This window comes from Acipenser ruthenus, chromosome 3 (genome assembly GCF_902713425.1).
Source record: "Acipenser ruthenus chromosome 3, fAciRut3.2 maternal haplotype, whole genome shotgun sequence".
NCBI lineage: Eukaryota > Metazoa > Chordata > Actinopteri > Acipenseriformes > Acipenseridae > Acipenser > Acipenser ruthenus.
This window is the reverse complement of record NC_081191.1, coordinates 7,124,049-7,147,935: the sequence shown is the minus strand read 5'-3', so window position 1 is coordinate 7,147,935 and position 23,887 is coordinate 7,124,049. Positions and strand designations below refer to the sequence as shown.

Genomic DNA, 23,887 nt, shown 5'->3' with positions numbered 1-23,887 from the left:
TTCCTTTTTTAATGTAAAACACATGCTACAATTAAACTAGAAGCACATGGTTTTCATTGAAATATTAACAGTGTCCTGTGTTTAGTGTTAATAGAATAATGCAGATATTCTTGCTACTCAGGGTGTTACACAAGCTCTATATTTAACTGATTTAAACACTGTTCATGATTTTCTTGAGAGAATTAAAATAGCACAAAATCAGGGCTGGAATCAATCCAGCCATATCAAGCATTCCCTTCTAATTGGAAATGCTAAGGCACTCAAATGTGATGGACAGGAAGTAATAGATTGTTCACATTACTGTGTGAATCACTCACCAATAACTATTTGGGGATTTAAACATCCTGAGATTGCATCATAACCATTGGCAGATTTTTATCCAGAATTACACTGAACATGTGTTTCTGAACAACAGGAACTGAAAAAGATTCAGTTCTTACTTTTGTTGAATGTACAGCACTAGATAACCCCACACAAACAAATAGAACCAATGTCAATTTCTGATGTAAACCCAGAGCCGTATTCAAACCCTACCAACCTAAATGCATATATGGCACCGTGTAAGGCCCATAGTAATTCATTTAAGTGCATGGACTTTGTGCACATTGCAGAAGAGGTTCAAGTTGCATTGCAGAGATTCTTAGTTTGTTGAGGTTAAAACACTAATCCATATCCATAGGGCAGCAGTGTGGAGTAGTGGTTAGGGCTCTGGACTCTTGACCGGAGGGTCGTGGGTTCAATCCCCAGTGGGGGACCCTGCTGTTGTACTCTTGAGCAAGGTACTTTACCTAGATTGCTCCAGTAAAAACCCAACTGTATAAATGGGTAATTGTATGTAAAAATAATGTGATATCTGTATAATGTGAAATAATGTATAATGTGATACCTTGTAACAATTGTAAGTCGCCCTGGATAAGGGCGTCTGCTAAGAAATAAATAATAATAATAATAATAATAATAATATCTCACACACACAAAAGACTGGAAAACCCCTTGTGAGTTGACAAAGATGAGTTTATTAGAGATCTGATTACACAACCCTTGAAATTTAAAGTCAGCACTTTCTAATCCCACACACCCTGGAAGCTTCATTCTGTAATCCCAGATATTAAATCCATTATTTTTCTATTCTCACTGAACGAGGCATGTCATAAATACTTTTCAAGTCTCTGACTGAAGTATAGTGTGAACAGAATACAGAGATCTTAATCTATTAGATAACAAATGCACATTTTAAAAGAGTTAAATCAGGGGTGATATAAAACTTAATATATTGAACCTGTAAGGCAGCTGGCAAGGTATGATATACAAAGTGAAGTATGCTTTTTATCTTAGGAGGTAGAAAATGTCAGCGAGTTAAGACAGTGATTTTATGTAGCAAGCCTTATGATTGATTACATGTTAAGGAAATGCGTACCTCTGTATAAATCGATTATGGAAGCAGTGTGTAGTTCAGGAGGTGTAATTAGTCTATTTGTGCATATGATGGTAAACACAAAAAAGAAACAGATATATAATACATTTGCATATTTCTTCTACATTGAAAACTTGACATAAAAAATAAAGGTTAAAACATATCTTTTATTATTATTGTAAGCACTCTATTGGCTGGTTTCACAGACCCTGATTAGCTCGAACCCTGGACTACCTTAACGTTACTTTAGGATAAGTGTTAAATCAGGGTCTGTGAAACCAGCCATATATTAAGGCATTTTAGCTCTATGAATTGCAGCAAGACGCATTTATAAAAGCAAGAGAATATATATATATATATATATATATATATATATATATATATATATATATATATATATATATGGCTAACATTTTTGCATCACCTAGTATTTTAGGATTGAGACATAATAATAATAATAATATGAATAAAAAAAAAACACAACTATATGAAACTGTATGAAATTAACAATTTAATTTTCTTTTATTTAACATCATGTAATCAAAGAAACTACAAAATGAATGCCATAATTAGTAGTACGGTATTTTATTAGATTTTGAAATATCACATTTATCTGTTAGTTTTTCGTTAAGTATGGTATATGGAAAGCTACAAAGCGGTATGTAATTCAATATGTTAACATAACATTATTCAGCAGGTTTCATTTGACTTTATGAAGCAAAATGAGTTACTCTATAGGGTGATGCAAAACTGTTTGGCCATGGCTGTGTGTGTGTGTATATATATATATATATATATATATATATATATATATACACACATACATTAATGTCACCATAACATAACAGCATCTTGGAAATGATACACAGATCTTCGTAATGTCCGATTCACCAAAGTACAGAGTTGTCAAGATTGGCAAAGCCAGGGTCTTTTCTCAGATCCCAGTAGGTTTGTTTACTGACCCAAGTATCTCCACTTGATTTTCTGTCACAAAATAGTACAAAAAAGAATCAGTTTTGCACATCAAAAGTAGATTTAAAAAGAAAAGATATAATGCTAAACTTCCTTTAAATCTTACTCCTACCTGCCTTCCGTGACTTAAACGGAAAGAAAATGGTTAATGTAGAATAATCCTCTAAAAATATCTGAGCTCCCAATTTTTTATTGTTAGAAGTTCAGAAAAAATGTGGTTTTCCCTAAATACAGTATAACAAGTCCACAAAACATACAGATGCATTTTAAAATACCAAATAGTCATTTTCATTCCATTTGCCATATACTGAAGTATTATAGCAAGGCTGTGTTTGAAAAGGCAGAGCTGTTTAATACCTGAAGAAACGAGGTTGATGGGTCATATTGTTTTCCTCCAGAACTCTCCTCCGCTCTCTCTGAAGGTGTTCAATTCTTTGTTTCTGCTCTTCTGCTAATTCTACATTCCCTTCCTCAAGTAGCCTTCAAACAAGAGGATAAAAAAAACAAAACAATTCTATAAAACAGATGTGTACAGTACATATCCTTTCACCTAACCTCTGGTACAAGGTTACAAAAAACAAAAAAACAAAAAAAACATTTCCAGTAATGTTTATCAGAAACAAGGCCAGCATTTGGTAAATTGTCTTCTGACTAACTGGTATTAAATATCTTGGAAGCTACCATACAGGAATTTTGTTTATTTTTTTGTTACTTTTAATCACAATATTGGTGCAAAATTACCATTTCAAACTCAAGACATTTCATTTTCACCCTGGAGGAGGTCAGGGCTGATTCCAATCAGACTTTATAGCATGTGGTTAATGGTCACCAGGTTTAGTTGCCAGTAAAATGTTATGCTTTTCCGTGTGTGGCAACAACAAAGAAGCCTTTCTCTACTTCCACCCCCATAGTCATCATTTTTTCCAGTGTTTTGAAACCCTACATTTCTTGAATTTCTTGCCAAATCAGATTCGTGCTGGAATCATTGCTACGTCTGTCTCTCTTCCCTCAATAGTGGAATTGAAATATTAAAAAATGTATAGAGGCAAGCATTATAGTGCCGCAAATGACTTTATTCTAAATAAACATATACACCCCAAGGTGTTCTGCAATGCTCCCAGACTGTCTATATGGTCCAAGAAAGACTAGAATATTTTGATCCAGCCCATTGCATTGCATGTTATATTATTAGGATGTAAAGCATGCCAGGATAAACTTGAGTTTAACATTTCTGTAACACATCAGTGTTGAAGCACAAGTCCCCCAATAAAATATATACAAAGTTTCTCAATAAATAAACTGGATAAATTAGGTCCAAAGTATGTTGGTGGTAACAGGTATTCAATGACTGGTACAAGAACTATTAGTAGTTTTGAGTGGTTCACGTCAAATTTGTGTAGAGCTTTATGTTGTCAAACTCACCAAATAAACAATGAAATACTGTAGCAAACACCACATGCAACTAAGCTGTAAAATTACACTTTGAACATTGCACGTGCTTGCATGGGTGAGGAGTTTTTTTTTCGTTTAGTTTTTTTATCAGAACTTTGTGTGTAAAGTGCATTTCATTCTACAAACAACAAACCGCCTTGCTTTTTATTATGTGTTTATTTATTATTATTATGTGTTTATTTAGCATACGCCTTTATCCAAGGCGACTTACAGAGACTAGGGTGTGTGATCTATGCATCAGCTGCAGAGTCACTTACAACTACGTCTCACCTGAAAGACGGAGCACAAGGAGGTGAAGTGACTTGCTCAGGGTCACACAATGAGTCAGTGGCTGAGGTGGGATTCGAACCGGGGACCTCCTGGTTACAAGCCCTTTTCTTGCTTTGTAACTTGTAAAATATGCAACGCTTCCCAAAGCAATAGGGATTGGTTGACAGATTGCAAGCACACATTAGAACTGTCAACCACACAAAGCTGGAGATGAGGCTTGTGATTTGTTACATAGTTAATACAGCATCCCAACCCTTATTGATGGTTTATGTAAGAAATAACCCATGACGGGGTGTGCGGTAAGATCGTTCTTACCGCACGCCCTGGTTGCGTTGTGAGGCACGAGGCCGCAGGCCTTCAACCACCCAGGAAGTGCGATAAGAACTGTCTTACCACACACACCCTGGAGTTGGTTATTTCGCTTATAAAATAGCTACTTTTTTTTTTGGAAAATACACAAACTAGCTTTAAGGAAAAAATGTGACATGTATTATGTATCCTTCCAGTGAAAAAAAAGAGTCCCTGAATAAATATATTTTGTACTTTTTTATTTGCCATAAACATTACATAGAACATTCCCATTTATAGTAATTTTTTTTTGACATAAAATGGTATTTGTGAATTGAAAGCAGACTGATTTCCCACATCTGAGGGAGGATTCACGGACCAGCCAAACACTGCACTGGCACTTGACATCAAGCGAGGAGATTCCGAGTGTTTTTTTTTTGTGTGTGTGTGTGTAGAAAATTATCCTACTCTGGGTTTTGCGGCCTTCAAGAGAAGCTGACAAGTAATTTCTGAGGCTGTTTTCACACCGATGTCGGTAACCGGAATAATTTCCCTGGATTGTAAACCAGCACTAAACGACTTCCGTGTCAGTTTGCGCAGTGCCGCAGTCCTTCCCGTCCGCGGCGAGCACAATAGAATTATATGCCGAACCCGGCCTTGTTTAAAGGTCCAACGGTTGTGTCAGAAGACAGCAGGAGAGATTTTAATTTTTTTTTAAACATGTTTCTGAAATCGGAGGGTAGTGGTGAGATGTATCTGTTGTGTTGAATTTAAAAATTGCATACTCACTAGTCAGTTTTATAAAGTGATATTTAGTTTAATAAGTAGATGCGCTGCTGCATATATATTACATGCTGAATGAGACTTGGTGTGGTGATTTCTCAGATGGCTTTTGAATAGTGTTACTGCTACTGCTTACCTCTGAGTTTTCTTTGTTCTGTTCTCTGACTAAATAAATACCACAGTATATTTGCCAATTTTACTGTAATTGTTAGTGACAGAGATGAAAAAAAGAAGATTGTTTAATAATTTAAATGCTGTTTCAGTTGTATGTTGACATTTTTACCTACAGAAACACTGCTTAGATAATTATTATTACTAAGGTGTAGTAATATTAATAGATCAGGTAAGTAAGTTGGTCTATGATGTCATAGCCATGCGGTAACTGCACGGTCATGTGATCTTGTTCAGCCAATCACAGCACTTAATTTATCCAAGCCATTTATAACTTCATATAACCTCGAATAAATCAATATTGTCACCAACCAGGAGATGTGTAACTTTGTTGATACAAAATATGACAAATTACTCAATCATGTGGAAGGCATTATGTACTTCTCTATCAGTGTTCAAAGTAAAACACACACACACACAAACAAACTGAAACCATGAGTGACATCCAGTGGTGAAACAGAAGAACTGATCAATAATTTCAGTAGTGGGCTGTGGTTCTATTTTTAGATGTAGATAATGTGTTTTTTTCTTAACACTGCAGAAACAAATAAATCACCATTACGTTTCCTGTGGAACTTCCAAGGCCTAGAAAACGCTCGGTCTCACCTTTGGTCTTGCCTGAATCTGGTGTCAGTTGGTGGCAGCAGCAGCTTTGTTACAGGATCCAGTTCATTTAATTCCAGTGCAAACTTGGTGAATCCATAGTACTGTTCAAAGTCATTAGGCATGGGATCTGAATAAAAATAATTCATTATTGACTTGCTATGATAGAATCAATTGATATCTACAGCAGTACTGTAGGTATAGGACTGACTCGTATGCATCCTTTTATTTTTCAATTTGTAAAACACATACATTATTTAAATGTCTTATGGCACTCAGCACTTTGAGAGGAGTGAGATTTAAAACAAACACAGCCTAACTGAATAAAAACACTCCACGTCAGATTTAATAAGCGTTTGCTCCAGAACAGTTTGTACATGTTTTTAAAGAAAATGTATCTGAATAAAGTTAGCCAGAGTTCTGCTGTTTTATTTCTAGTTATGAAAAATATGTTCAGCTCTTCCTTTTAGGAAAAGCAGACACCAATGCACCCAAGCCCTGCTTTTACGTACTTGGTCTCCAAACACAATTGGCTGAAGGTGGCACCCCACAGTACACGCCTTCGTTCCATTTTCCAAACAATCGCTGCACTACCTTCCCATTACGATCCGTTATTGTCCCTTCAACGCCATTCACATCCGAGTTCCAGTACTTTACCTTAAAAAATTACATTTTAAAAAAGTTGGCATTAAAAAGAGAACACTTTCGAAAAAGTGTTTTATTATACAGTAATAATAATATAACTAATTATATATAAAAACACATTTCTAAAATAGGAGTTATTGTATGCATTCATATTTTAGAATAATATTTAGAGTAATCTCCACCAGCAGAGCAGGCTTTGGAGCACTCTGAAGATCACCACAAAGCAAGCGACAACAATACTAATATTAAGTGATCTCATGTTTCAGGATTTGACAGTTAAATTACTGTCGCCAAGACAACTAAACACTGGTAGTAACTATAAACCTGTACCTTGATAAATGTCACTTTGCATTGACAGATGTCACTGTTTGAATTTTTGATAGAAAGCTCTCCATAGTGCTCTATCCACCTCTGGCCACTCAGGATGTTGTGTATACAGGACGTGATCTTATTCCACTCATAGTGGTCTCCAAACCTAGAAATCAACGGACAGGTATCAGCAGCAGAACATTTGATACAGCTATCACTGTCAAAATGATTTTAACAAACTTTAGACATAACCCAAAATACAGTATGTATAATTTCTTCTTAAAAGTAAAGCAGCTGTCTTCAAAATGACTTTACAGAAATAAGTATTTATAGAAATGAAAGAATTTAAGCAGAGATATTCGGGTCTATTAAGGGTTTATTGTTATATTGTTTTTTCAAAATGTCCTTTTTAAAAATGATTTGGTATTTAGATTTGTCACTCTTTAAATTGGTTGAATTGCCCCCAATGTATCTTTTCTCTTGAAATGCTGTTGACAATATGCACAGCTCCACATCTCATCTTATATATTTAATATATACACCATTTTACAAAACAAAACCTTTAAATTTTACAAAAAGTAGGCAGTGATAGCACAACAAAACTGATGTAGATCAGCCAGACCAAAAAAACAACCCAAAAAAGTAATCTCTGAAGTTTTTAACTTACTTGGGCAGTATCACATGTGTTGTTCCAACCGGGACGATTTCCATGGACTTTCCCCAGAATTTATTTTTCCATCTCATATCTGAAATAGAAAGTTTTAATCTGTAAAGAAAGTCCTTTACATACACCCTGCCAATTGCCAGTTTATTCCATAAAATGAGAATTATTCTATGAGAACGTAATATTTACTATTGTACATAATTTCTGTCTTTTCGTTTGAAAATCCATTTGACCCAATAGAGAACGAAAGACTTCTTAAGTACTCATCAATCTCTCAAGTAAGCAAATTTTTGTTGCAATTTATTGTATAGACAGTGGGGGTAGTCAGCAAATCATGATGAATGTAACAGCCCTGTGGACCAAAGCCCCAGCAAGTTTTCAATGCCGTGCTTTTGCCCAGAGTTTGTTTGAAAGAAGACCTTGTGTTTGTTATACGTTTGAAAAAAGCATGGCAAGTATTATTAAAACCCTTCAAAGATTCTACAGCAAATATTATAAATACTTACCTTGCCAAAAGACAAAGTTTTTGGATTCAGTGTGGCAAGCAGATATTGGTGGGTGATGGCTGACCTAAAATATATACAAAAATAAACAAACACCTTAAATAAAAGAGGGTTTAATACAGGTACCTTAACTAAGAAACCAAGGGCTGTAAGCTGATCACAGCGCCAACGTGAGTGCAAGCAGGCACAGCGCTTGCCTGTGGCGCATAAATGGAGTGAAGACGTAAAAAAACTCTACTGCGCTGAAATGGTATTCTTAAGACATGTCTTGCACCATTATATAGCGCCTGCCCCATCGCCACGGGTTGGCATAAATTTCGGGGCATGGTATCATTAACATTTTCACTGAAACGATTCTGATAACAGCGCAATGGGGTCCCAAAAAGACAATTAAGCACTGTGTTAAGACCCTCTGAAACCAGGTTTATTTAGTGGCGTAATCAGGAACTTTAACAATTGAACACACTGCAAAAAGCAAAGTAGTCCTAAGTAGCAACTGGGTGCGCTTAGACTGACATAGAAAGAGGAAATCAAAGAAAGAAGTAAAAGAAAAGAAAAAAGAACCTAAAGATGAAAAAACGACAAAACCTAAGAAACTAACAATATTATTCATAAAATAATAATAAACAAATATATGAATAAAAAAAAAAAATGCAGATACAATGGAGTAATACATTTATTTTCTCGAGGACTGTAGCAATTCATTTTCATGGCAATTATTACAAGTGAAAATATTTACATACAGTATATTGAAAGCAGCATACCAGGAGCGCCACTTTTGTATGTGTATGTCTGTCCTTCCTTTCCCTGGCTGTTGCTTGTGCTGTATGTGTGTGTGTGTGTGTATCATGTGCAACTGTAAACGAGTTAACTTCTGTGTAAACTTGACAAATGCCCTGAATATCAAAGCTTTGGGAAATATTGGGCTTGGCTGGGCTCCGGGAAATATTCCATGAGAATTAAAGCCCTGGTTATAGTGAAGCTCTAGTCCATTACAAGCTCAGATGGAACGTGATGCGGCACCTCATGTCCCACTAGAAAATGAATCAGCTGCTGCTACTGGTAGACAGATCAGGGAGAGTAGGAGGTATTTTACACTTTACATGTAGTAATGTCAATGCCATGAAATAATGTACCTTGTATAATTATTATAAAGAATAAATGATTGCCCTATGTGCCTCTACCTCTTCTATTAATATAGCAATCTCCTGTGTCGTGAAGCATGGTTCACATATTCTCTCGGTGACCTACCACTTGCTGTTCTGACTTGCGCTGTTCTGTGCTACTGTCGCTCGACATGATCGCCACTTTTACATTCAAAATCAGAGCCTTGCGGCGACGCAAGCGCATTCTGACTCTTAAAGGGATTGTTGCCTGGCCCTGATTGGATAGCAGATTCCCCAGCCTACTCAGCTTTGATTGGCTAGGCACTGTCAGTGCACCACTAAGCGCGCTTGCGCTGGGTTTTTCATTTCCTCAGAAGCCACTCTGAGATATACAGGAATCATTCTCACAATGATTCTTGGCTCAGCAGTTTTATAACTAACTCTAGTTAGATTCAATTCTGAAAAAAACAAGGTTCCTTGTATAGATATATACCTAACTTACCTCCTAAAAAATGTATTTATTTATTTATTTTTTTAAACATGATATCTGGTGCTACTGTACTTTAGGCGAAAGACATCTCTGTTCTCATAACATGCTTGTCTTGCTCTTCCTGCGTCATTTCACCTGTAGTGCAATTGTCCTCACCCTTTGGGGGCCCCCACCCCCTTCTTCCTGTCAGCAACAAACAAGATGGCAGCAACCAACAAGCTGTAAGTAAGTGCCATGCCAAGAAGATGCTTTGACCCCAAAGACTTCTGGGGTGAAATGACCTTAAAGTAGTCAAAGCCTTCCTGGAGGACAGGCAAGCCAGCAGCAGTGACATTCTCATTGGGATGTGATTAACATGTGGCTAGGTCATGTATTATGCATGATAGCTGGGGTTTTATTTGCCTGTTTTTTCACCACTCGCAGATTAAAATCGTCATCTCTCTAAATACCTGTCTATGTACCAGTGATGCATCCTGGCTGTATACCGTGCAATAATACATCAATAAAGTCATTAATAAGCAATCTTGGATTACAGTATTTTTCTTGCTATTGAAACATCACTTGTGTTGTGTTTGGATCACATGCCAATCCTGCTCTACTGTACACTCTTTTGCTTGCAAACTGTCCTCATGTTACAGCTTTCCTCAGGTGAACTGCTTCTGGCTGCTATCTTTTTATATTCATAATACAGATAAAGGTCACCACAGCCACAAACTTGCCTGACTTTTGCATTTAAAACCACAGCCAAACTTTTGAGAAATCAAAGGACGTTTAATTAGAACCGATACAAATATTTAACAGGAACACCAACACATGCTTAGCTGAATTGTAATAATGAGATTTACAAAGCAATTTGTTTTCAATTACCACTTGACCTTTGAAGCAAATAATAGCGTTTGTGATTTAAACCTATTCAACAAACCAAACCAGGAAAGAGCAATACATAATTATTATCATTTTTATTATTATTATCAAGGGTACAGCAGCAGTGTCCCACGACCCTCCAATCAAGAGTCCAGAGCCCTAACCACTACTCCACACTGAGATTAAATACGTCAATCAAAAAAATGACATGATACAAGAACGTTGTCCTTCAAAAGTAAAACCAAGTTTGGAAAGTTGTTTTGAGATGATAGGGTATTTAATACCATTGCTATTTATATTCTTTAAACAGAGTCTTTTTTTTTATTGTAATTTGATGTGATTCAAAACAAGCATAGGGGAAAATATTCTAAGCATTTACTGAAAAAAGAAACTGTGAGAATTAAAAGTTGAAGAGACCTTTACTTGCATATTTAGTTGTTTGGTTACAGCTTAGCCATTCTTTTTATTATTTTTTTTATTTTAAAAGACTGGAGGGAACATTTTGAAAATATGACCCATAGTCTTGAATAAAGTGGAGAAAAAAAAGAAAAAGAAAACAGTACCTGTTCTGCAATGAACCTGAAGCCTTTATCTTTCCTGTCACATTCATACGTCTCTCCAAGCACGGGGTTAAATGGTTTACTCCCAGCTCGGTAGTAACTGGAGGCATAGCCAGATATTGCAAAGGTAGCTATATATACCTGGGGAGATAAATAAAAAAAAAACACACACACAGATTTATATAGAAGTCACTTTTATGATATAGAAAAGTCTGTTGATTGGACGTACAGTAGGGGTGTATATGTTCGTTTAAAAAACAGAATACTAGTTACTGCACATTTGAAACACCACCACAAGAGCTTTTTTGCAAGTATGTTAATAAAACTATATTTGCGTGACATTCATGGCCACCTCCAACATTTCCCTGCCTCCTGGGATATGCATCCTCCGCAGGGTATCATAGCCAGGACCCAAAACCAACCAGCTTCATTCACAACAGCTTCCATTATACAGTAACACCATCATGGTGAGCTGCTTTGTACAGCCGTGAGCTAAAAAGCCATTCTAAAGTGACAACTGCAAGCAGAATAGTGTGATACAAAAATCTATTAGCACCAAGGAAAATCCCCCACATTGAGGCATCAGCAAGTGATTCTTAACATCTCAAAATATCATTTTGCAGGTTCTCAATATCAACACAACAGGGCTTTCCACTGGGACTGGAGGGCGTGTAAACTGTAAATCAGACTTGTTTTTGAAAATGTGGACAAAATATAGAAATGCACTAAAACGAGGGATGGGCAAGTCAGCTTTCATCTGACAAACTCAACATAACAATGGCAACAATGGCAAAAATAGTTTTTTATCCCCTTAGATAATTAATTGATCTCGTCTTAAGGGTAATGCACTATTATGGCTTTAGAATAATAAAATCTCTTCTTGTTTTCTTTTCCTCACTCCCAGCCCCAACACATTTTAAAATCTGATGCAGTGAATACATGGGCTGCTCAGGTCAGGGGGATTTGCAGATACACTGGATCTACACCTAACACAATTAAATATATCAACAGACTCCCCAAGATTTTTTCCTAACTTAGAAACATACATTATTTAAATTTCTGGATACATATTAAGAACACACATTGAAAATTAAATGTCTATTTTAAAAAATTTAAAAAATAAGAATTACACACTTTAACCAGTTTTCAGCTTCCACACATTTTCCATCTCGTTGTATTTAGATGCTGCTATGATCATGTGGCAGGTTAGAACAGATCATCACAAAGGCAGGAGATTCATTTTCTTTCCATGTTTTTTGTTTTGTTTTTTTTATTTTTTTTTTACAATAGTGCAATCCCTCTATTACAACCACTTGTGTGCTTGACTTGTTGCTTTTACATTTCTGAGTATACAGCTATGACATTTTTTTTTGAGTACATGATGTTAAATAGAAAATGATGTTCAAATATCTCTCTCTCTCTATATATATATATAATTTTATTTTATTTTTATTTTTATATATATATATATATATATATATATATATATATATATATATATATATATATATACAGTACTGTGCAAAAGTTTTAGGCAGGTGTGAAAAAATGCTGTAAAGTAAGAATGCTTTCAAAAATAGACATGTTAATAGATTATATTTATCAATTAACTAAATGCAAAGTGAGTGAACAGAAGAAAAATATAAATCAAATCCATATTTGGTGTGACCACCCTTTGCCTTCAAAACAGCATCAATTCTTCTAGGTACACTTGCACAAAGTTAGGGATTTTGTAGGCATATTGTAGGTGTATGATTAAACAATTATACCAAACAGGTGCTAATGATCATCAATTCAATATGTAGGTTGAAACACAATCATTAACTGAAACAAACAGCTGTGTAGGAGGAATAAAACTGGGTGAAGAACAGCCAAACTCCGCTAACAAGGTGAGGTTGCTGAAGACAGTTTACTGTCAAAAGTCATACACCATGGCAAGACTGAGCACAGCAACAAGACACAAGGTAGTTAAACTGCATCAGCAAGGTCTCTCCCAGGCAGAAATTTCAAGGCAGACATGGGTTTCCAGATGTGCTGTCCAAGCTCTTTTGAAGAAGCACAAAGAAACGGGCAACGTTGAGGACCGTAGACGCAGTGGTCAGCCAAGGAAACTTACTGCAGCAGATGAAAGACACATCATGCTTAGTTCCCTTCGCAATCGGAAGATGTCCAGCAGTGCCATCAGCTCAGAATTGGCAGAAAACAGTGGGACCCTACTTGTCCGGAGAAGTCTGGTCAGAAGTGGCCTTCATGGAAGACTTGCGGCCAAAAAGCCATACCTCCGACGTGGAAACAAGGCCAAGCGACTCAACTATGCACGAAAACACAGGAACTGGGGTGCAGAAAATTGGCAGCAGGTGCTCTGGACTGATGAGTCAAAATTTGAAATATTTGGCTGTAGCAGAAGGCAGTTTGTTCGCCGAAGGGCTGGAGAGCAGTACACGAATGAGTGTCTGCAGGCAACAGTGAAGCATGGTGGAGGTTCCTTGCAAGTTTGGGGCTGCATTTCTGCAAATGGAGTTGGGGATTTGGTCAGAATTAATGGTCTCCTCAATGCTGAGAAGTACAGCCAGATACTTATCCATCATGCAATACCATCAGGGAGGCATCTGATTGGCCCCAAATTTATTCTGCAGCATGACAACGACCCCAAACATACAGCGAAAGTCATTAAGAACTATCTACAGCGTAAAGAAGAACAAGGAGTCCTGGAAGTGATGGTATGGCCCCCACAGAGCCCTGATCTCAACATCATCGAGTCTGTCTGGGATTATATGAAGAGAGAGAAGCAACCGAGGCTGCCTAAATCCACTGAAGAACTGTGGTTAGTTCTCCAAGATGTTTGGGCCAACCTACCTGCCGAGTTCCTTGAAAAACTGTGTGCAAGTGTTAGCACTTGTTTGGTATAATTGTTTAATCATACACATGACTATATGCCTACAAAATCCCTGACTTTGTGCAAGTGTACCTAGAAGAATTGATGCTGTTTTGAAGGCAAAGGGTGGTCACACCAAATATTGATTTGATGTAGATTTTTCTTCTGTTCACTCACTTTGCATTTTGTTAATTGATAAATATAAACTATTAACATGTCTATTTTTGAAAGCATTCTTACTTTACAGCATTTTTTCACACCTGCCTAAAACTTTTGCACAGTACTGTATAGATATATATATATATATATATATATATATATATATATATATATATATATATATATATATATTTTAACATCTGAATCTTAAAATTCTAGGGTGATGAAAAACTTTTGGCTATAGCTGTATGTGTATCTAATGTTCTAAAGATGAAACTGGATTGTGTATGGCTGCTGTGCCTCCAGGATGCCACTCATGAACGAGAGGGTGGATTTTGAGAGAAAGTATTAAATAAATAAAGCTCTTGCCATGCGCTGGAATGGATCCTGTGTCTCTGCAGCCGTGTCCAGCAGCTCGCTGTACTCCAGCTCCTCACACAGACGCTGCAAGGTGTTCAGGGGTTCATTCAGCTGGACAGGCATGGCCACCTTGGACAGGTCTTTTCCGATGTTGTTCCTCAGGATGTTCCACAGGCTGATATTACTGGTGTCGGGGCCTGGAGCAGGCAAGCAGAAGCGCCTCCGGAACGGCTGAGGGGATCCATTCTGAACACAACCTGAACAAAGGACAAGACCAGGGGACGCTTACAACAACAACAACAACAACATTTCATGTGACTTTCTTAAAGATCCAGTATCAGACTTTAAACTTCATAGTGCTGTATGTGCATTATTTTTCAATTATAAACAGTTATCTGAAAAACTTGTTTGTGGTGTTCTCTCGTTTCGAAGAGACCCAACCATCAAATTACACCGACTCGTTTTCAAAAGACTGCAGGAATCAAGACCTAACCGCTCACTGCAACAGAAATCATTCATACCACCAAGCTTTGGGACAGATCAGAGTTTCCCTAGCAGTTCATTCTGAAAGTTATTTTAAGTGATCTGACAAGATAGGAAACAGCACAGCGAGGTCCAACACATCTTACAGGTATTGGTATATCTTATATGGATGTGATCCTGGCTCTTTAAATTGTGAAGTGGTAAAGTTTTGTTCCCTGTTTGTTTTCCTGACTTTCAGAGGAGGAAAGCTGCAGTAATTTGTACAGAGCTCATCCTTCTTTATACATACAGCATCTTGCGTGATTTAAAAGCAGATCTGTCAAGTTTATATCAGTTGGAAATTCAACTACGTCAAAATAGCACCACTGCATGTTTACTGTAGATCTATCTATTGAAGCATGGCCTAAGTAGTGGTCTTCATCACAAAATATCTCACAGGTCGAATGCTGACAGAAACCGTGCATTCACTGGAACTTTTTACGTTGTTGCCAATCATTCGGACTGATTTGTATTGCAATTAATCAAATATTGTTTTTATGTTTTACTTTGGCTCACCTAGCCTGGGTTACAGATAGCAGATAAGAACAGAACTCCTCCTAAACTCAGGTGAAAGCATCTTCATGCAGAAAATATCAAGTAAAAAACATATTGAAATAAGAATCAACTTTCTGTATTAGACCTCAGCAAAATATAAAGCAATTCCAGAATCGTGTCTCATAACAGTGCAGTAAATAAATGTAGCGGTATCTCCCATCTTTGCCTTTGTAGTGGTGCTCTATAAACGGATGCTTTTCCTGTCTATTATCATGGCCCAGATGGATTTGTCCTTTATGTTACACAAAGCTTCATTTCCTTCTGTGCGAGAGACTCTTAGATGCGATTTGATAAAGGGACGTACGTTCTGATGTTCTCATTGGTGTGGGAGGGGAGATTTCTGGTCCAGTCTTATTTCCACTGCTCTTTGAAATGTGAAAGTTGGTTATATTACTCAGATCAGTGTAAAAAGACACGAAAGATGAAAGAAACGCCTTGGCATTGTTTCTTGTAATAAGGATGGGATGCTGCTGATTGACACATTGTTAAAAATAATTAAAAAAAAGGTCCAGTAATAATAAAATGACTATAGGACAAATGTTACCATTTGTTACATGCAAATACTACATTGGCCCAATTTGGATGCCCTCCCCACCACCTAAATAATTTTCCATCCAAGTAACGTAAACCCTCAACATGCCAAAATACCAGCCACTACTCCTAGTGTATGTGTTCAAGAGGAGTCTCCAAACAACATTAAAATCCCAGTATTAAATCCCAGAACACAAGCTCGTTGGTAAACAAGGTGCAGGATGCTTGTAGTTTTATAGCATTTTACAGACATGCCAATGTGACCTTTTTAATTATTCATTCCTTATTACTCAGTTAACTCCCTAATAACACAACACCATCAATTAATATAAAGACTTAAATTTGAAATTGTGGGACTCAACTGCTGAATAGTCTTTTTTTTTTTTTACTGATGGGTGCATGAATGCCACAATGAAAACTGTATTTCTGGCAGCAGACTTTAGCCGATTAAACCATGAAGCTAATTACCCTTTGACAGAATCATCAACCAACTATGTTCACTCGACTTAAGTATTGACGTGACAACCGTGTGAAAATCCAAAGCTGTTCAAAAGAAAAGTGAGGCTCATGCTCACACTCTGTCATTCATGTAACATCTAGTATTTTGTTTTTCTTCTTACACTCACTTTCAACCTCGTTGCTCAAATTGTCCACTGAAATGTTGTCACTTATGTCGCTGATGTATGACTCATCATCTGAAGCCTGGAATAGAACAGGAAAGACGTGACTAATAAATGTACATAATTAGTGATATGGGGCTCCTGATCTCAATACCCAGGCAACATCCTTTACACGACAGACAGAAGCAACAATACACTTATTTTAGTATCATCTAATTATACACCTTGTAGTTGATGCAGTCTTATAGGAGTCTGTTAACATTGTGTGTATTATGTGTGGAGTAGCATGTGAAATTAAATGAGTATTTCTAGAATAAAAAAATAACTTGCCATCATTTTCTGAATTCAGATATATTACTTATGGGAAAGCTATTTTTAAAATAAGTTTATTTTGCCAAGATATACTCTCTTTAATAGCCCAAAATATTAGATGTCAGTACAGCGAAAAGGGTTAGTGTATTCAAAGAAAGCTAAATAGAACAACTGGTCTCAGCAACGTTACAGATTTGGGCAAAAAGTTCTAAAGAAGTATTAGCTCAACCTAAACATAGGTCACCATGAATTAGATTTTGATGTGACCTCAAAACCTCACTTAGGGTTATATGTTATGTTGAACTTTATTTCATGCGTATTTCTTTATACATTTTCTTTTCTTTCATTTTCATGAAATCATAGATCTATTGTTTGGTTGCTATTTAATAAACAGCATACTAGAGGATTTATTTTCATTTTTTGGAATTTTTTGGAATGTTTTGGAATTCTGTAGGTTACAGTGCCTTGCGAAAGTATTCGGCCCCCTTGAACTTTGCGACCTTTTGCCACATTTCAGGCTTCAAACATAAAGATATGAAACTGTAATTTTTTGTGAAGAATCAACAACAAGTGGGACACAATAATGAAGTGGAACGAAATTTATTGGATATTTCAAACTTTTTTAACAAATAAAAAACTGAAAAATTGGGCGTGCAAAATTATTCAGCCCCTTTACTTTCAGTGCAGCAAACTCTCTCCAGAAGTTCAGTGAGGATCTCTGAATGATCCAATGTTGACCTAAATGACTAATGATGATAAATAGAATCCACCTGTGTGTAATCAAGTCTCCGTATAAATGCACCTGCACTGTGATAGTCTCAGAGGTCCGTTTAAAGCGCAGAGAGCATCATGAAGAACAAGGAACACACCAGGCAGGTCCGAGATACTGTTGTGGAGAAGTTTAAAGCTGGATTTGGATACAAAAAGATTTCCCAAGCTTTAAACATCCCAAGGAGCACTGTGCAAGCGATAATATTGAAATGGAAGGAGTATCAGACCACTGCAAATCTACCAAGACCTGGCCGTCCCTCTAAACTTTCAGCTCATACAAGGAGAAGACTGATCAGAGATGCAGCCAAGAGGCCCATGATCACTCTGGATGAACTGCAGAGATCTACAGCTGAGGTGGGAGACTCTGTCCATAGGACAACAATCAGTCGTATACTGCACAAATCTGGCCTTTATGGAAGAGTGGCAAGAAGAAAGCCATTTCTTAAAGATATCCATAAAAAGTGTCGTTTACAGTTTGCCACAAGCCACCTGGGAGACACACCAAACATGTGGAAGAAGGTGCTCTGGTCAGATGAAACCAAAATCGAACTTTTTGGCAACAATGCAAAACGTTATGTTTGGCGTAAAAGCAACACAGCTCATCACCCTGAACACACCATCCCCACTGTCAAACATGGTGGTGGCAGCATCATGGTTTGGGCCTGCTTTTCTTCAGCAGGGACAGGGAAGATGGTTAAAATTGATGGGAAGATGGATGGAGCCAAATACAGGACCATTCTGGAAGAAAACCTGATGGAGTCTGCAAAAGACCTGAGACTGGGACGGAGATTTGTCTTCCAACAAGACAATGATCCAAAACATAAAGCAAAATCTACAATGGAATGGTTCACAAATAAACATATCCAGGTGTTAGAATGGCCAAGTCAAAGTCCAGACCTGAATCCAATCGAGAATCTGTGGAAATAACTGAAAACTGCTGTTCACAAATGCTCTCCATCCAACCTTACTGAGCTCGAGCTGTTTTGCAAGGAGGAATGGGCAAAAATTTCAGTCTCTCGATGTGCAAAACTGATAGAGACATACCCCAAGCGACTTACAGCTGTAATCGCAGCAAAAGGTGGCGCTACAAAGTATTAACTTAAGGGGGCTGAATAATTTTGCACGCCCAATTTTTCAGTTTTTTATTTGTTAAAAAAGTTTGAAATATCCAATAAATTTCGTTCCACTTCATGATTGTGTCCCACTTGTTGTTGATTCTTCACAAAAAATTACAGTTTCATATCTTTATGTTTGAAGCCTGAAATGTGGCAAAAGGTCGCAAAGTTCAAGGGGGCCGAATACTTTCGCAAGGCACTGTACAATGTTCTCGTGCTCCAACAGGCATTAAAGCCACATAGCTGGCGATATGCATCAAACAATAAGATGCAGATTGGCAGTTGTATGCGTGATTTGTATTAATGATGTTTCTGGTAACAAGTGTACTTTTTGTAACAATTTGTGGGTTTTTTTCAGCTAAATGCTTTCTCCAGGACAATGAATTAGGTGGGAAGAGGGCTACTGAACCTTTGCAGCGCACAGGTTTTTGTTGTCTTCAATGCTCTCAATGGTGGAGTTTACATGCAGTGTTATTGACTCGTGAAGGGATGATGCGCATGCACGTGTGGGTCAAAAACTCGGGAAAATCAGGTTTGCTGATGGCTGGTTTCATGGTAATGGTAATACAGACAGCTGTTATTATTATTATTATTAATAATAATAATAATAATAATAATAATAATAATAATAATAATAATAATAATATCTCTATATTTTTGTGGGTCTGTCATGCACTTGTTCAATACTTTACATTGTGTTGTATTCCTAACTAAGGTTACACAGGTATGTATAAACATTATGTAATTGTTTATTTCAAAATAATGAAACGGGAGATAATTAGTTGAAATTATATTCATGTCTGACATGCTACCTCCACCAATGACATGTGAAAAACAATTTGGGTCAGATCAGTAAAACAAAGTATGAAACAACCAGACAAAAGGCACAAGCCACAGCTGTACACAGTTTAATTTTAACATGACAACCATGGATTCCATGATGGAGGTTTCTCGAGTACTGTTCTCTGTGCATGTAAACCTGTGAAAACAGCACGAGTACTATATCCTTTCCCCTTCATTTGCATGATGTTGGGTTAACAGCTGCTCTTCCTGAGTGCAATAAACTAAGACCATGTAAACCCCAAGAGGGACAGGGACATTTCCTCTTTGGCTCGAGCAAATTGTCTCAAGTAAGGTTAACACACGCATGTGAACTCCACCAACGTGTCTTTTTCTAAATTTGGAACTGAAACGCATGTAGTGCATAGTGTACAGAAGTGACCTAGAATATCACAGTTTGCTTGCTGTTGTATGTGCTCTGGAGAGTTGTTCTACTGTCTCGGAAAAAACGCCAAACATGGAAGGCAGATTGGACTGTTGCAATAAATGAAACCTCATTTACAGAGGAAAAACAATGGAGATAGAATATCTTAACTAATCTTAACAGCGGAGCTGGAAAGAGACTTGCACAAGGTTACACAGCGAGTCACTCACTGTATCATGATTAAAGTCCACTTCTTGTCTGATGTTTTAAATAAATGCTAAAATGTGTGTTGGCATAACTTTTCTTGACAAATGAATTTAAATACAAATAAGCTAGCCAATTTGAATGGTATGTCATTGTGATGGCTAGACACAATATTGTTAAATGTTAGGAACCTCACAGGCTTATATAATGAACCTGGAAGATATGAAACACAAGTCACCTAGAGCGACCTTGAGCCCAGTGCTGCTTATTCAATGACTATCTCTTAGCCACATGTAGGTATCTCACTCATACAAAACAACAGTGATTCAAATATTGCTAAACTGATTAGATACTGTATTTTGCAAAAGCGATTTGCTAATTTTGTACTGACCTCATTCTCAGAAGAACTTGCAGACAGCAACACTTCCTGCGCATCGAAGAACTCCGAGAGGGACTCAGTAATAGAATTCCTGCTTTCATTAGAGGCCTGGTGAACTAGAGGCCTGCTGCCATCTATCGAGTCCTGCTTCTGAAAGAAAACACAAAGTCACCACCTACTTAAAACACGTACTGTCAGAAGCACAGGCTTTATTAATAAAGACAATGTACACGGAGGCACATATAGAGGCTTTAAAAGACGTACCAAAAAGAAAACACAAAGTCACCACCTACTTAAAACACGTACTGTCAGAAGCACAGGCTTTATTAATAAAGACAATGTACACGGAGGCACATATAGAGGCTTTAAAAGACGTACCAAAAAGCATCATCAACAATACATTTTGTCATATTCTCTTTTTTCATTATGTTTGCCACATTTTTTAAAGCTGGTAAAAAGGATAGCAGCTCCATAACTAAGACAGCACAAATTCAGGCCAAGTAGAAGGGGCAGTAAGAAACAGAACAAATAACCAATGCTGAAGTGAAGTTTCGCATACACAGTTACAGTTCCCACTGTAAATCAAACAAACAATTGGCAATGTATCTCCATATTTGAAACAGGCATACCACCTTATCAGTTGGTAGAATGCTTCTAAATTCAGTTAGTCACCAAACAGATCATCGGGTAGCTTCATACACAATACATTTGTCCTTGAACTAAAGTCTGAAGTGCACAGCTTTGATTTAAAACACCACCCATACCCTGAGAATAGTGTACACTTCTGTGTCATGAACAACGTCCAACAATGGCTGTGTTAACAACAAATACAAAAGGAAGCACGCTATGATTGTAGCACTATCACTCCTGAAAACAAACACACACTTCTCTGTTATTACATGGGTTTACAACTCACTGCAAAGTGCCATGCCAGTGGGTGTCGTTTTATGGTAATTAAGGAGGGGCTATGCTAATATTTTGGACGTCACTCATAATAAAAACTGTACCATTAATTAAATGCACATTGCATTAAAAAAAGGTGTTTATAACTACTTGGGAAGTGTTTTTTAGAATGCTTTTACAGGACGTTCCAATTTGACTTACCTAACTGGACCCTGTGAATGTAATTCGTTGAATGTTTCCATGAAGATTCCCTCTTAGCATAAAAGAGATTTGTTAATGTGCTGCTGTGTATAAATTATGCCAATAGGCTATCGCTACTAATTCCATTGAAGTTTATTTTTTGTATTAATTGTGTGTTTAATGCTGTTACCCTTCCTTAACCAGCAATGCGATCATCAGATCAACAGCTTCACTGTAATATGAATTTCAAGTTAAAACCTTAACCCAGCCAGCTCTTCATAAAAGACTACTGCATCCCTCTATAGCTACTAAGGTTTGATTCTACAGCATCGGCTGTAGTTTTTTTAGATTTTTTTTTTTTCACATGTAACGTGGTGTTACTATAGATACATAAATGGAAATGAGTGGGAAGACAGGTCATATGGTACTTAAGGGTTACAGAACTTTGTATCTCTCCTTTCACTTTCCTGTCAATATATTAATAAATACCAGGCAGATCAAATCACAGCAATGACAGTGTGCATGGATGGAGAACACAAGCAGATGTTATCAGTCAAAGCATTTCGTTTAAACCCTTTAGAAATACAGGGGTATATTTTGAAAGTGCTCACTCTAATTTACTTGCTGGGTAACGCTACAATATATACAACTATGGGCAAAAGTTTAGCATCACCTAGAATTTTAGGATTGAGACAATTAAAAAAAAAAATATTAGATGTCAGTACAGCGAAAAGGGTTAGTATATTCAAAGAAAGCTAAATATAACAACTGGTCTCAGCAACGTTACAGATTTGGGCAAAAAGTTCTAAAGAAGTATTAGCTCAACCTAAACATAGGTCACCATGAATTAGATTTTGATGTGACCTCAAAACCTCACTTAGGGTTATATGTTATGTTTAGCTTTATTTCATGCGTATTTCTTTATACATTTTCTTTTCTTTCATTTTCATAAAATCATAGATCTATTGTTTGGTTGCTATTTAATAAACAGCATACTAGAGGATTTATTTTCATTTTTTGGAATTTTTTGAAATGTTTTGTTATTCTGTAGGTTACAATGTTCTTGTGCTCCAACAGGCATTAAAGCCACATAGCTGGCGATATGCATCAAACAATAAGATGCAGATTGGCAGTTGTATGCGTGATTTGTATTAATGATGTTTCTGGTAACAAGTGTACTTTTTGTAACAATTTGTGCTTTTTTTTCAGCTAAATGCTTTCTCCAGGACAATGAATTAGGTGGGAAGAGGGCTACTGAACCTTTGCAGCGCACAGGTTTTTGTTGTCTTCAATGCTCTCAATGGTGGAGTTTACATGCAGTGTTATTGACTCGTGAAGGGATGATGCGTGTGCACGTGTGGGTCAAAAATTTGGGAAAATCAGGTTTGCTGATGGCCGGTTTCATGGTTAGCAACGATGTATTTCATGTTAATGGTAATGCAGACAGCTGTTATTATTATTATTATTATTATTATTATTATTATTATTATTATTATTATTATTATTTCTATATTTTTGTGGGTCTGTCATGCACTTGTTCAATACTTTACATTGTGTTGTATTCCTAACTAAGGTTACACAGGTATGTATAAACATTATGTAATTGTTTATTTCAAAATAATGAAACGGGAGATAATTAGTTGAAATTATATTCATGTCTGACATGCTACCTCCACCAATGACATGTGAAAAACAATTTGGGTCAGATCAGTAAAACGAAGTATGAAACAACCAGACAAAAGGCACAAGCCACAGCTGTACACAGTTTAATTTTAACAAGATATCACATGACAACCATGGATTCCATGATGGAGGTTTCTCGAGTACTGTTCTCTGTGCATCATTAATACAGGATATAGTACTTCTATCACACATATTGTTCCACCCCTCCCAGTCTATTATCTTGGATTCAATATCTGACATAATAATGACAATGACACAGTCCCATTTTACATTTATTTTCTGCATGTGCAATTTAGTGTTTTGTGGATGCTTATCATGCATTTTTAGATTTATTAAGATATTTAACCAAGTGAATCCCAGGTGAAAACACCTCACTTTAAATGGCAATGTGTTCTAAGAAAACAACCATGGTAACCATGG

General features: G+C 36.8%; 1 protein-coding gene across 4 annotated transcripts in view; it reads right to left on the bottom strand.

The window, feature by feature from the left end:
* Positions 1 to 993: 993 nt before the first annotated feature.
* Positions 994 to 23,887, bottom strand: part of LOC117435539 (oxysterol-binding protein-related protein 3-like) — a 64,583-nt gene continuing 41,689 nt past the window's right edge. For 2 of the 4 annotated variants that reach the window (XM_059011405.1, XM_034058816.3), the window contains 11 exons: positions 20,714 to 20,851; positions 16,723 to 16,798; positions 14,498 to 14,745; positions 11,098 to 11,235; positions 8,078 to 8,141; positions 7,575 to 7,653; positions 6,929 to 7,073; positions 6,466 to 6,610; positions 5,957 to 6,083; positions 2,744 to 2,866; positions 994 to 2,398 (listed from right to left, as the gene is read on the bottom strand). In XM_059011405.1, the coding sequence (XP_058867388.1) occupies positions 2,302 to 2,398; positions 2,744 to 2,866; positions 5,957 to 6,083; positions 6,466 to 6,610; positions 6,929 to 7,073; positions 7,575 to 7,653; positions 8,078 to 8,141; positions 11,098 to 11,235; positions 14,498 to 14,745; positions 16,723 to 16,798; positions 20,714 to 20,851 (1,380 nt within the window). In that variant the 3' untranslated portion in view covers positions 994 to 2,301. The remainder of the gene's footprint in view (positions 2,399 to 2,743; positions 2,867 to 5,956; positions 6,084 to 6,465; positions 6,611 to 6,928; positions 7,074 to 7,574; positions 7,654 to 8,077; positions 8,142 to 11,097; positions 11,236 to 14,497; positions 14,746 to 16,722; positions 16,799 to 20,713; positions 20,852 to 23,887) is intronic. The other 2 variants (XM_059011411.1, XM_059011430.1) reach the window with 1 other exon arrangement.